The sequence below is a fragment of the Nyctereutes procyonoides genome, unplaced genomic scaffold (assembly GCF_905146905.1).
Source record: "Nyctereutes procyonoides isolate TBG_1078 unplaced genomic scaffold, NYPRO_anot_genome, whole genome shotgun sequence".
Taxonomy (NCBI): Eukaryota; Metazoa; Chordata; class Mammalia; order Carnivora; family Canidae; genus Nyctereutes; species Nyctereutes procyonoides.
In genome coordinates this window covers 24,237,883-24,252,611 of record NW_026575146.1, presented here as the reverse complement: position 1 = coordinate 24,252,611, position 14,729 = coordinate 24,237,883, and the positions used below count along the sequence as shown (strand labels likewise).

Here is a 14,729-nt window from a genome sequence, read left to right as displayed (position 1 = left end):
GGCCCTCTCTGAGAGCGCAGTGTTTCTCCTGCCTACAGCAGGATACAGATAGGGACAGAGACTCCAGCCATCCCCGGGAACCCAGTGTCACAAAGAGCTCCTCTGATCCCGCTGGCATCTGGGCTTCCCCTCATTAGCACATTAAAGCTGCTCTGTCCCTTCCCTCAGAGCCGCTCTGTCTGTCCCCTGAGGGCCTCTATGGAGCCTTTTAGGCCCACGCTCATTTAGAAACCTCCCCAGTTCAAGAGGCACTAACCCCTTCCCGGAGCCTGTCAAGCTCCTTCACAAACCACAGGTACCTCCGGAGCACTCTCACTCTGAGAGGCGCGGCCAGACAGCGGGACAGGCGCCGCCTGCCAAGTCGGTCTTCCCAAGAAGAGGCTTTCTTAAAACAGAACAAAAAAAAATTTTTTTTTAAATTATATCTAGCTTTCAACAAAGAGTACCCATTGAAGTACACAGACTTGTGCTTTGTTCACAGATGGGTGGCTTCCCCTTCAGATTCTGACTGACAAGGCTCAGGAGGAAATCCAGCAGGGCCCGCGCGGCCTGCGCTCCGGTCCTCACACGCGGGAGGCGGCGGGCAGCATCCATCACCCGCCTGACGACGGCCGAGCCCTGGAAAGCCGGCTCGCCTTTGGATTCTGTGACCAGGATAGACCACGGCGTGGCGCCCGGCCAGCATTCCGAGCCCGCAGCCCGGATGTTACTTCATTTAAAAATCCCCCCCAAAATGCAACGGGAAACGAAGGCCTAGGATTATTTTAACTAGTTTCCAAGTGAGGAAGTTGAGGCCCCAAACTTACGTCAGTTGCCTCAGACGGAGCATGTATCAGTCACATTCTGAAGGGGACACCATCACGCCAGTGGTCCAGACACAAAAATCTCTGAGTGACTTTTAATCCCCTCTTCTGTCTCTCCCACCTTATTACCCAATGTAATCAGGACCCAAATCCTACTGAGCTCCCCCAAATATGTCCCGTACCAATATCCGGACTTCTTCAAAGCTGAACTCACAGATGGTTGTTGCCGGCCACGTCACCCGGGCCCAGATCCGTCTCTGAGTCCACCCTACCCAAGGCAGACTTCTTTTTGCCCATCACACCCCCCACCTCATCCCTTCCACAAACATCAAGCACACAGCGCTGCCCCTCAATCCTACTATCCTCCTTTCATATATTCCCTTTCTGACCCTTCAAAATGACTGCTGCCCGTTTCCGCCTGCACAAATGCCCTGCAGGCCTCCCCCGCACCCAGCTCCTCCCTTCTCAATGGACATCCTTGCCTCAGAGCTCTCAGAGAAAGCGAAGCAGCCAGCCAGGAACTGACTTCTATTCCCATCACCAAACCTACCAAATCTCCTTCCTTCATGCCCACAGGTGCATGGACAGTGCACCGCTCCGCTCTCGTATCATGGACAGTGTCCTGGTCCTCTCCAAGGCCAACCTCTCCCCCTTGGATCCCGCCATCTTAGCCTTCTCAAGGCGTTCCCCCTCCTTCCCTCATATGCAATTTTCCCTTAACACCATATCTTTCCCATCAGCGCACAGACCTTTTGTGTTATCTCCTCTATTAAGAGACTCTCCGTTTGCCCCTCATTAGGGCAAAACTTCCCAAAAGTTATGTTCTGTAGCCCTCACCTCACTTTCCCTCACCAGCCATTCCATCCAGGCTTCCCTGTGCACCTCCACTCTGAACCTCCGCCTTTCACGGCCCCCAAGGTTTCCACATTGCTGAGCCACTCGCTGCCCATTTCTCTGTCCTTCCCTTAATTACCTCAGCACAGGGCACCACTTATTTCCTCCCTCCCTCCTTCCTTCCCTTAGGCTTCCGAACACTACACTCTCCTGTTTTCTCGCCTACTTCAGACCACTCCTCCTCCAGTTCCTTTGCTGGGTCCTCCTCCTCTGACTCAGAGGCTGATGCGCTGCCCAGTTTGACCGTGGGCTCCTTCTTGTCCTCTCTCTACACTTTGTCTCCAGATGATCTCATCCGGGACCACCCTTGTGACTCCCAAATGCAAATTCCCAGCCCCTGCATTCTCCCCAGAATCCTAGACTCTAGCTGTCACTGCACATTTCCGCTAAACGTTTCTAACTGAACTTGCTGGAAGTCAATTCCTGACTTTCTCCCATATTTGTTACTCCCCCTGTCTTTCCCATCTTAGACCATGGCAGTAGCACCTTCACTCACCTGGTTTCTCAAGCTGCCCAAGCTAGAATTTTTCTTTGCTTTTCCCTGTGCAGCCTCATCAAGTCACTCATCTAGTCACATGACTCCATCTCCCAACGCAGGTCACTCCAAGACACAATTGTTTCTCTCTACCGCCATTGCTACCCTCTGGTCCAGCCTCCAACATCCCTTTCCTCCAGGAACCACTCACCTCTCCCACAATCCATTCTAGCTGGTCTTTAAAACATTAACCAGACTACTCTTTCACTGAATACCATCCAGTTGCTCCCCCATACCACTTAGAATACAGCCCAAGCTCATCTCCTGACCCCTGAGGCCCTAAAAGATCTTATGAGTCCGTTCCCCAGAAGCTCTTCCCCTCCTCTGCTCACTGCCATCCTGCACCCCTGTCTTCCTCTCTTTCAGCACATTATTCCTGCTTGTCTCATCTTAGCAACTCTGCCTGGAGTAACCTTCGTGTGGCCAGTTCCTCCTGGCCATTCTGATCTTAGCTTCAATGTCACCAGAGAGAGAGAGAGAGGCCTTTTCTGATCCCTCAAGTTAAAGCACCACCCACTGGCTCTCTGTCACCTCCCTCCACTTTAATCCTCTGTGTGGTATCTAGCACAACTGGATATCTTTCTTAGTATTTGTTCATTGCCTGCCCCAACTCCAATGTTGTCACCAGGAGAGTGAAGGTCTCTTATGTCTTGCTCCCTGCAGTATCCCGATTATCCACATGATGCCTCTTACCTGGCTCGGTAATTATTTGTTGAATGGTGGCACAGCTCCTAGTCTGTGCTCCTCAGAGCTTGAAGGGAAGCCCTACCAGTGGCTCTGCCACTCAGGCTAGCTACCCTCCCTTCTGTTACTTAGACCTAGAATATGCTCTTTTTCACTTTGTGATCCCTGAAAAGTAGCATCTCCACTCATACCCCATTCTGGGATGCTGTGCTGTACCACCCGTCACTTTAAAAAGTTATCCTGCCCAGCATTTAAGGTGGGAGCCTCAACCCAGGCTGTTTGGGTTAAGCCCTTGATACTTAATGTAGCTCTTATCAGTGTCTCCACATCACCAGATTTCCAAGGCCATGACCAGCACCAGCCTAATGCCACCACTATGAGGAACCCCTTCTCCATGATCAGATACACTTCCAGACTCACTGTTGAATCCAGACTCACTGTTGTCCCCTCTTGGATATTGGGATGGGACCAGTGCCTCTCAAACTTTCTACCATAAGGTATCAGTTGCTTCTTTCAATTCCTTGCAGGTAATACTTTTGTAAAATGCAATTTTAAAAACCAACTGCTGGAAAAATAAAATGGCAAAAACCAAAAACTTATCAGAATACATAACCCCATTTTTAATATTACAAGGAAAGACATAAAAGTTCTGTCACATATCTATGAATATTTCCAAATGCTCACTCTCGATTTCATGTTCATGTCTGCATTCTGGTTACACAGTTTCTGAATCGGCGCAGGTCCTGGGACCACAGTCTGAGTAGCTGGCTGCTGTCCTCCTGGCTGTGTGTCTAGTTCACGCAACACCTTGTGTCTCTTCTGCCCTGATGAGCAGATCCCTTCCTTGAGGCAACTTTTAAATAACCTTTCATAAAACAAATACTAAATAACCACAATGTTGCAGACACTGTTGGGTACTTTCTCCAAAATAATCTAATCTTCCTTTTCCTGTTCTTGGACCAGATTCTGTCCAAACCACAGAACTTCCTTCTCCCTGCCTCCATCCCATTTAGACTCTTTTCTCCTTGCCCCTAAATGGCTATGGTAGCTCATAACTTGTCCCCCATACCCAACCCCTCCCCTCTTCATCGGTCCTACAGACTGGGTTCAGAATACCATGTTTAGGCACATCTCTGATCATGTCCTTTCTCTACTCAATAACCTGCAATGGTAATAATCCACAGAGTGAAGTCTAACTCCTTATCAGAGCACCTAAGGGTGCCCGTTGTCTGACTCCATCCTACCATTCCAACCTTACTTCACTCTAGACCTTCTTTACCCCCACATAATATTGTCAAACTGGACACTTACTATCTCACCCCATATTTGGTTTCATCCCTTCTACTACCCCTCTTCTTCCACATGGTTCTTTCCTATCCATCTGTTATGTATTGAAAGTTTATGTCCCCTTAAAGTTCATGAATTGAAGCCCAAATTCCCAATGTGATGGTATTTGGAGGTGGGCCCTTCAGAAGGTAATTGGATTTAGATGAAGTACAAAGGTGGAGCCCCCATGATGGAATTAGTGCCCTTATAAAAAGACACAGGAGAGGGATTGCTCTCTTGCTCTACAAATCAAAGATATGAGAAGACAGCTGTCTGCAGGTCAAGAAGGTCACCCCCAGACACTAAATCGGCTGACACTCTGATCTCAGACTTCTCAGCCTCCAGAACTGTGAGGCATAAAAGACTATTGTTTAAGCCACCTAATCTATGGTATCTTGTTATAGCAGCCCCAAGAAGACATTATCTCTCAATGCCAAAGGCAAATGCCATCCCTGAACCTTCCCACCCTGTTTCCAGTCTAGTGTGGGCTCTCTGTCCTCTGTAGTCCTATAAAAGCACTAAACTATATGACCACAAAAATTGGTTTTTCTCTCTCTCTCTAACAGGATGATAATATAACTACTTTTATTATTATAAGAATAATGTGATATAAATTTTATAATATAAAAATGTATACTTTATAATGTAAAATTTAAGAATTTGATCCATTGTCTACATGCTGATTTTAACTGAAATACTCTCAATAGATTGTATCAAATTATATAAGAAAGCATGCAGTCCTTCCACTAACTCATCCTCATGCTGTTGTCATATTTTAAATCTCTCTTACCTGCAACACATGAACATGTATCCAAGGTCCCTCAAACCTGAGTATGCATCTGTCAGAATGTTAATATTGTCAGAAAACTCTCTTTTCTTTTTTTGTTTGTTTGCTTATTTTTAGGAAATTCTATTTTCCTGATTTATATGGTATTGACCTTTGATAGGCTCATCTTGTAATGGCAGAATGAAATTCAAATCTATTCTCCTTTTCCCCCTAACATTCTTAAGGTTGATAAACATTAATGGCTATTCCTGATTTTTTTAAAGTCTTAGATGAAACAAATTGTATTGTATTCATCAAGAAAGATCGACCTCTGGACTCTGTGTACACTTCAAGTAATTTTATTATGGGTTCAGTCTTCCTCTTGAGTAGTCTGCCTAGAGGTGAAACAGCTAAATTATGGGGGTTTTTTTGTACACCTCTGTTAGATCAGCTTGAAAATCTAATCATTTTTGATAGGTGATGTATGTTACTGTTATTTCTACTTTACTTAAGTTGTTCCCTTGATAAATTATCTTGAAAGGGTAATAACAGTTAGAAACTCTACCAATGGTACCCAAGAGTCCTCTTCAGCCCATACCTATCTGGTTCACTACCTTGATCCTGCAGTGCCCAACTTATAGGAAGAACTCAATAAATATTCATTGAATAAATGAATGAATGAATGAGAAATCAGTAAAGTATTTGTCTTATACAATAGATCAGTACTTTCACTAGCTCAAAATCAGGGATGATTTAGGAATTGTAGCCCTGTAACTCTAAACATGGACATAATTAGATTGATGTGGTTTTTGTAAAATCCCATGTTTATTCAGTTCATAGTAGGTTTCCCTAATTAATTTGTTTAAAATGGCAAGAATTGGTGGTACATAATATCAGAACTTGCAAAATGGCACTTTTTCAAGCATCACAGAGTCATATACATAAATTATCATTAGAGAAAGTTTAGAATTTAAATCCAGTAGAAAACAATATTTAAAAAATTTTAATGAGGGATCCCTGGGTGGCGCAGCAGTTTGGCGCCTGCCTTTGGCCCAGGGCGCGATCCTGGAGACCCGGGATCGAATCCCACATCGGGCTCCCAGTGCATGGAGCCTGCTTCTCCCTCTGCCTGTGTCTCTGCCTCTCTGTCTCTCTCTGTGACTATCATAAATAAATAAAATTTTAAAAAAAATTTTAATGAGTATTCTTAAACAAATTACATTTATTGCCATTGACTGGAGCATGACATTTTTCTATGAAAATATCTTCTAAAACATATTTATTTTTATTGTTTTCCTTGGCATTTCCTATGAAATTTCTTCCTAACTATTGTGCATTCAAGTAGTCCCTGTATAAGGTCAAAATGATAGAATGAGAAGTTCAGCATGGATTGCAGAGTGAACAATTTATTTATAGGACTTTAGTATCTAGGCATCTGGAAACATATAATTAGACATTACTCATAAAAATTCAGGTTATAGATTATAATGATTAACTCTCAGTAGCAGAACACATGTCATGTTACCCAGTTAGATTCTGAGGTCCCTCAGGCTAAGAATAATATTTTGTCATGTATGTGTCCTCCAGAAGGGGGCTCAACACTCAGTAAGAGATTAAGAACAAATAAGCACAGAAACATCAACTGGGTATAAAAGCAGTCAATGGAATGGAAGAAAATATTGGTAAATCATATATCTAATAAGGGGTTAATATCCAGAATATATAAAGAACTCCTACAACTCAACAACTAAAAACAAAAAAAAAAAAAACAAATAATCCAATTTAAAAATAAGCAAAGGACTTAAATCAACATTTCTACAAAGAAGACATACAAATGGCCAAAAAGCATAAGAAAAGCTGCTCAATATCATTAATCATTAGGGAAACGTAAATCAGAACCACGATGAGACATTATTTCACAACCATTAGGATGGCCAATATCAAAACACACACACACACACACACAAAGTAACAAATATTGGCAAGTATGTGGAGAAATTGGGACTCTTATGCACTGTGAGAATGTAAAGTGGTGCCACTGCTATGAAATGGTGCCACTGCTATGAAAAACTCCAAGAAATAAAAATAGAATCACCATACGATCCAGCAATCCCACTTCTGGGTACATATCCCAAAAAATTGAAAAGAGGATCTTGAAGATACATTTTCACACTCATGTTCATTGCAGCTTTATTCACAACTGCCATGGGATGGAAGCAAGCTAAATGTCCATCAACGGATACATGGATAAAGTAAATGTGGTATATACATACGGTGGAATATTATTCAGACTAAAAAAGGTAAGAAATCCTCTCACACGGTGGTACAACGTGGATGAACCTTGAAGACATTATGTTAAGTGAATCAAGCCTGTCATAAAAAGACAAATACTACATGATTCCATTTATATGAGGCATCCAAAACAGTCAAACTCTTAGAAACAAAAAGTATTAAGGTGGTTGCCAGGGTCAGTGTGGAAGGGAAAAAGGGGTGTTTAATGGATTCAGTTTCAGTTTCAAGATGATAAGATTCTAGATGTCTGCTGCATGACAATGTGCATACAAATAACACTACTGTTGTACACATAAAAATGGTTAAGATGGTAAATTTCATGTCATGTGGTTTGGCCATTAAAGATAAGAATAAACGAATGTATACTTCTATGTGTTTGCGCCTCAGTCAAGAAATAGGCAAAATATTTGTGAGGTATTTCTCCACGTGGCTACTGGAGTTTAACTTCCTAAGAATACTTTTTTTTAGAAACATAATCAAGAATTAATGTGCTTGAAAAATGTACAGTGAATGCTCACTGGCCTGAACTCAAACAAATGAGAAAGCTAAGCTAAAACCCGGTGGTGGTATTCTCACATTCTGCATTCTACTTTTATGAGAAATGGCAATTAAATAATAAATCAGCTCTTGCATTAGATAACCTTAGAACTATATGAGCAGCCAACTCAATTTCCTATATCATCTGCATCTACAGCAGTGTTTGGTAAAAATAGACTTCTATTATGATGACCCTGAGACGTTGAAGATCTTGAAAGGAAAATTATGCAAAGAGACGTCCATTTTCTTACACATTACTTGGAAATGTATCATCTCTATCCCACATAAACCAAATATTCCTTTAATATAAATGCTCATTTCTCCAAGCCCTCTGTATAAAAAATAAGCATACGGGATGATCTTTTATTTTCATAATTTTGTCCTCTGGTTAAAAATAAATGCATCCTTCGACATCTTTTGTTTACTACTGATCTTAGAAATGTCTGTTTTTGATCACACCACCCGGTTCCATTTGGAATATTGTGTATCAGTTATACTCATTACTAGTTGGTCTTCCCTTTTGTTTTGACATCTGTTAGAAGCAGCAGCTTAAGAGCCTATCAATTTTTCAACAAGAGCTTTCTGACTTGATAAAGGATCATCTAAATTATGTCTTCATCAACTGTACCTATTACTTAGTTCAAGCATCATCCTGTTCCTTGGCAGCCATTCTGTTAGTTTACCATATTCTGTCCACCTTATTTAATGACTCACGATATATGTGATATGCACATATTGTCCTATCTTACAGAGGTAACTTCCCATGTTGATTTTATTTAGGCTTGCTACCAACTCTCTATGTATCCTCCTTAATGTTTCTTGGTTTTCAATTCGAAAATTCTTCAGACGTTTTAAAATTAATAAAATGAATCAAAACGTAAATTGGAAATTGGTTCCAAATCAAACGAATGGATGACCCAGCGTCACACTAGTGGATCCATTTTAGTGATTAGATATCCCTACTACAAGACTCGAAAAGGCAGAAACCCCTTTGTAACTTGAGACAACACAATGAATGTCTTGTGGGGAAGAAAGTGGGTCAAAACTAGAAATTCACAGTCATTTTTGTTAAGAGCTGAAAAGAATATTCAACTGGGAAAAGATAAATAAAACCATACACATGCAAAACACAAAAGAAGCAACTACTTGTTTTTCACAAACATTTCATTAAGTGATCATTTTAGAAGAGTAAATCTCTGGCTACTCTATAGACTAGTGTCTACTCCTCTATCTTTCTAAGAAATCTACCAGGATTCAGCAGTTCTTGTGAAAGTGTCATCAACTGTTGCCCTTGAGGTGCTTTCTTTTTTGTCATATACTGCTTGCCCATGACAGGGTAATAAATATTATTCCCTGCTAAGAAATAAATGAGGAAGAATTTGCCATATGTTTTCCTTGCTTGAACTGATACATTATTCTAAACCCTTGAGAATGAAAGAAATAACAATTATCTCAGCATTGGAATCATCTTGGATTTCCTGTGTCCTACTGCCAAAACAATTTTGAATACCACAGGGAGAAGAATGTGACACATCCCATTAACTGATTTTTAAAAATTACCTGGCACCTCCTTTTTCATCAAAATCTTAGATACTATTAGATCCTAATCTAATTGCTTTACAGAAAGTGAGTTATCAATGAGATGCCCAATTGTCATGTACAAAATGCAGCAATCCAATTCTACAAGCTTATAAAAATTGGGGGGGGGATGCTGAGGAGCTATACTGAGGAAAGTAAAATGATGCAGGACAACGTCAGGCGGATTACACTAAGGTAACACTACATTTTCATTCTACGCTTCTTGAGAATAAGTTCCTACAATTAATTATTAATCAGTACTTTTCTTTTTACCTATCCCTGGGTAGATATAGATAGCATATGTGTTTGCATTTCTTCCTCTGGGTTGGCAGGCAGCTATTGTTACAGACTGCCACCAGTGGCAAGCAAATCATGGGGCTTACGTTGCTCATAGTCTAACTAATGATCTCCATCTCACTGCACCATCCTCAGACTGTCAGCACTGCCCCTTTGGCCCAATGGGATGCTAAGAGCTAACTCACAGTGGTGCAATGTCCCATTCTGTCACTGAAGAGACTACTGGCCAGCTCACAGCAATAGAATGCTGCCAACCATAAATCTGCATGCCAAAAGTTGGAGGGATATTTTTTTATATTGGCTCTAAACTTCCAGATTTGCAACCTCACTTTCTGCTAACAGCTGACTTGCTGCATGCCAGAAGCAAATGAAAAAAAGCAGCTGAAACCCAGAGGACAGTAAGTTGATAGGGCAGTGCAGGTAAAGGCTACAGAAATATTAAGGAAAAATGAAGAGTAAAAGAAGAAGAAAAAGAAAGGTGATAAAAACGATCATAAGTTTTGAGAAAATGGACAATGCTTATGATTTGGCCCCAGTGGCCCAGCCTGATAACTATTACTGGCTAGATCCATCATACTTGGAGGGTTCAAACTAGAGGGGAGCCACAGCTAAATGCTGGCACAAGATCTCCAAAATTCCAGTTTCCTCCCACACTGTTGCTTGTAGAGCCCAGTCACTCAGCAGCCACTACCAATGGCCTCCTGTTGACATAATCAAGGCGCAGAAGCCAACCTCATCAGCATGCTAATGAAATTATTCCATTGAGATTTCTATATTTAATCTTTTTTTCAGTCTCCGTACCAAAGATGCTCCCTCTCAAAAGAAATCTTTTCATGATCCCTGGGTGACACAGCGGTTTGGCGCCTGCCTTTGGCCCAGGGCGTGATCCTGGAGACCTGGGATGGAATCCCACGTCGGGCTCCCGGTGCATGGAGCCTGCTTCTCCCTCTGCCTGTGTCTCTGCCCCCCCCTCTGTGTGTGTGTGTGTGTGTGTGTGTGTGACTATCATAAATAAATAAAAATTTATATAAAAAAAGAAATCTTTTCTTCTCTCCCTTGAAGGATAAGGAAAGACCATTAACTCAATACAAAATACTATGTTGAACATTCTCAAGAATTCTGAAAGACAACTAAACGTTTTAGTTGAAGTGGGAAGGCTACTACCCTAGGTAGGTTCCCATTCACAGATGCACCTGTGATGACATGTCATTGACCCAATCTTTCCATCTAAAGTCTTCCTCTATAAATTGGGACTAGTACAGCTCATGTCACGCAGATCACTGAAGGCTTAGTAAAACACAAAGTTCTACTCTTGATGTACTAGGACTTCATTTGCTTGCGATGCTCCCACAGACCCACCTCAGGCAACAAAAATCCACTGAATGCATGAATTCATGCAGAGCTTTATACTCGCCCAAGTATTTTCTTTAGTATTATCTCATGACAAGAGCAGGAAGACAGGTATTATAAAACACATTTTACAAATGCAGAAACCGAGACCCAGGGAGATGCCTCAGCTCTGCCCGGGAGCCACGTGGCTAGTTACTGGCTGCTGAGAGATGATGACAACCAAGTCTCCTCGGTGATCTTTTTATTCCGGACTCTAAGACTCATTAAATACCAAGAAACAATCTGCACGGAATCAAGAATAACTTATAAAAATGAACGCTTGCACCAGGTTTTTTTTTCCTTTCAGTTTGATGACGGACAGTGATATTTAACATACTCTGCTTAAAAATCTAAACATCCAATGCCAAGATATTTACAATTCAAAAAAAAAAAAAAAAAAAACACCACCCAGAGGTGTTCATGAGGACTAGGAAACCCACATACTATGTACCAAGCCAGCATCTTCTTGATTTACTCTGGTCTCTTTTAAAGTGTAATATTCTGGAAGGTGTTGTCCTAACCTACAACTTGGAGGGAAAGTAGAGGCTTGACTTCCTATTACCAACTCATAATCTCCTCCAACGTGAATTTCTGGTGGTGTCCTAGTACATGGAAACCTACTGAAAGCTCACATACAGGTCAAGTCTTCACTAGGCGACTCGAATGGTTTGGGATTTGTTATACCTGATTTAAACCATGCTCCAAGCTTCCACTTCTGTACATATTTTTTGCTCCCACTACAGCTTGCAGCCCCGCGGAGTCCTATGCAGAGCCCCGCGGGGGACTCGGCTACGCAGAGCACCGCCGCGCGGAAACCTGTATGACCAGGGCGACCTTAAGAGTCCCCCGCACGGATGCATCCAGAAGGCACACACGCACTCGAATAAAAACACGCAAAACCAATTACCCGATTTTTCTTTTCTTTTCTTTTCTTTTCTTTTTTTTTTAAGCGTCAGCTCTTCGACCATTTCAAGTTACTTAAGTAGAAAAAGTGCCTTTCACCCAACAGTTGCGCCAGGGCCCGCGTCTACGCGTCAACCCGGGTTCCCCTCCTAAAACGCCTCGTCCTTGGTGCGTCCACTGCGCAGGGCCCAGCGCGGTCTGCGCTCGCCTCCCCGGGCTCCGGGCCGCCCCCGCGCGCACCTTCCTCGCAGGCTCCTCGCGCCCCGCCTGGGTGCCCCCGGCCTCCAGCTCCGCGCTCCCGGGTCCCCGCGTGCGCGCGGGCGAGCGGCCACTGGAGCGTCGGACGGCGAGCAGCGGGGCCCCCGCCCTGCCCGCCCGGCCGCCGCCGCGACCCCGTGCCCCCGCGTGGAGGCTGGAGACCTCGGGCCGGGGCCCCCTGGGGGGGGGTCCCTCCATCCCTCCCTCCCTCCCTGCATCCCTCCCGCCCTCCGCGGTCCCCGGGGCGCGGAGCCGGGGCCGAGCGGGGAACGGGATGTGCACGCGCGGGGACGCGGCGCGAGTGCGGACCCGCCTCTCGGCGAACTCCCGCCCCGGACCCGCCGGCGCCGGCCGCCCGCGCGCCCCAGGGCTCCGCGCTCCGCTCCGGGACGAGCTGCCACGGCCTCCCCGCGGGCTCCGGGCGCACCGTCGCCGGGTGCCCTGCGACTCCGTCCCGAGGGGCCTCGGGGGCCCGGGAGGGGGAGCCCCAGCCCGCGCCCCGCGCCCCGCGCCCCGCGCCCCCGCGCACCTGTTCAGCACTTTGCGGATCCTCTGGCGGACGCCGGCCCGGGAGGAGGCGGACAGGCTGCCGCCGCCGCCGCCGCCCTCGGCCGGCAGGTTCTCGATGGTGCTCACCACATGGTTCGGCGGGGCCGGCGGCGGCGGCGGCAGCGGCTGCGGCGGCGGCTCGGCGGGGATCATCGCGGCGGAGGCGGCGGCGGCGGCGGCGGCGGCGGCGGCGGCGGCGATCAGAACGCAGCCGGGCGCATCGTGCGCCGGCTCGGGGCCCGGGAACGCGCAGGGGACCCGGCCGGGCGGCCGCGGCCCGGGGAGGCGGCGCTGCCTGCGAGGCGGCGAGGCTGGGGGGCGCGGGGGGGCGCCGGGGACCCGCCGCTGCGGCTGCGGCTGCGGCCGCCGCCGCCCAGCCCGCCGCTCACTCCGCTCCCGTCCGGGTGCGCGCCCCTGTCTCGGCCGCCGCCGCCCCGGCTCCTCCCGAGCCGCGTCCCCAAGTTCTGGCGCGCCCGCCAAGTGGCCGGGGAGGGGGTCGGCTCAGCCCACCCGCGCGGAGACCGCGGCTGGGGCTCCGGGCTTCGCGTCCCTCCCTCGGCGCCCCGGTCCCCGCACGCGCGGGCAGCTGCCGTCTGTGTCTCCCGGAGTGAGAGACCGAGAGTGAACCCGGAGAGCCGGGCGGGGGCGCCGCGGCGGCGGGAAGGGGGGCCGGGGCGGGGACACGCGCGCTCCGTCCTCGCCAGAGGGCGCTCCCGAGGCGCCTCTTGGCCGCGACCCTCCCCGCAGGTCCGCCCGAGGCCCTAGCGCGCGGTTGCGGAGATTGCTTCGTTGGTTCGTGGGTTCGTGGGTTCGTTCGTTCATTCATTCATTCATTCATTCATTCGTTGCTGCCGTGAGGCTTGGGGGGAGACCCTCCCTCTCTGGTTTGCGGCGGCTCCGCGCTCCCGCCGCCCCGCGGAACCTTAGCACCCCCTTCCCGGGACAGCGCCAGGGCCCCGCCCGCCCCGAATTAAACACCCGGGCTCGAGCACCCTAACTTACTACCCCAACGCTCACCGCAACGGGCCCGGAGGAAGTGGGAGGAGAAACAACTTCGCACGAAGAATTCATCCTAGAAACTGGAGAGAGAGAGCACGCCAGGCCACAACGCATCGCTCGGTGTTTGCAGCGCCCTGAAGGGGACGTAGGCAGACGCGCCTTCCAGCTGTGCCTCTGAAACTTGCCGGCGGACGCTCCCGCGGCGACCTGGCACTTAACGCGCTGAGACACAGTCTCCTTTGTGCACGGAGGCCACGCGCGCCTTTCTCGCCCGTGGTGGTGTAAGAGTTAAAGGAGGCAAACCACCCAGCAGGGGGCCCTGGTGGCTTCTTCACTGGGGCTCCGACCGGAGCAGCTCCACTCCCCAAAGGGAGACAAACCCCTGAGAATCTGGCACAGAAAACTTAGACCTAACACAAGACCGTATTTCTCTCGAAGGAAACTGATTTCCTGGCTCGGGCATCTCCGACGCCCATTGCTCCAGATTCCAGTTAAATAACTGACTCTTAAGAGAGACAGTTGTATTTTTTTCACATTTTCTTTTATCTAGATTGCCTGGATAGGGATCCGACTGTGAAAAAAATGACAGGCATTTTTTATTTATTTTTTTTCTCCATGTTGGTGCAGCGTGTAGAATTACTTGCCCTGAACGTGGTTAAAAGGTAAGCATGATAATAAATAAATAAACAAACAAACAAATAAATAAATAAATAAATAAGCAAGCAAGCATGCTTACAGGAAGGCCTGCTAAGACCGCCACTGGGGCCAAATGCACAAATAAAAAAATACTGGTGATTTGCCAAGGAGAGTGGGGTTGGGGGGAAAAATAACATTCCAGAAAGGAATGCGCTATGTGTGATTGACAAAAGGGAGAGCAGAGGATGACAAGATGAGATTCATTGTTTGTTTAAGAAGATGC

General features: G+C 46.7%; 1 protein-coding gene across 1 annotated transcript in view; it reads right to left on the bottom strand.

Moving 5' to 3' along the window:
• SLC35F1 (solute carrier family 35 member F1) overlaps positions 1–12,964 on the bottom strand; it is a 384,841-nt gene extending 371,877 nt beyond the window's left edge. The window contains exon 1 of the mRNA XM_055309461.1: positions 12,792–12,964. Coding sequence (XP_055165436.1) covers positions 12,792–12,964 — 173 coding nt within the window. The remainder of the gene's footprint in view (positions 1–12,791) is intronic.
• Between the last annotated feature and the right edge of the window lie 1,765 nt (positions 12,965–14,729).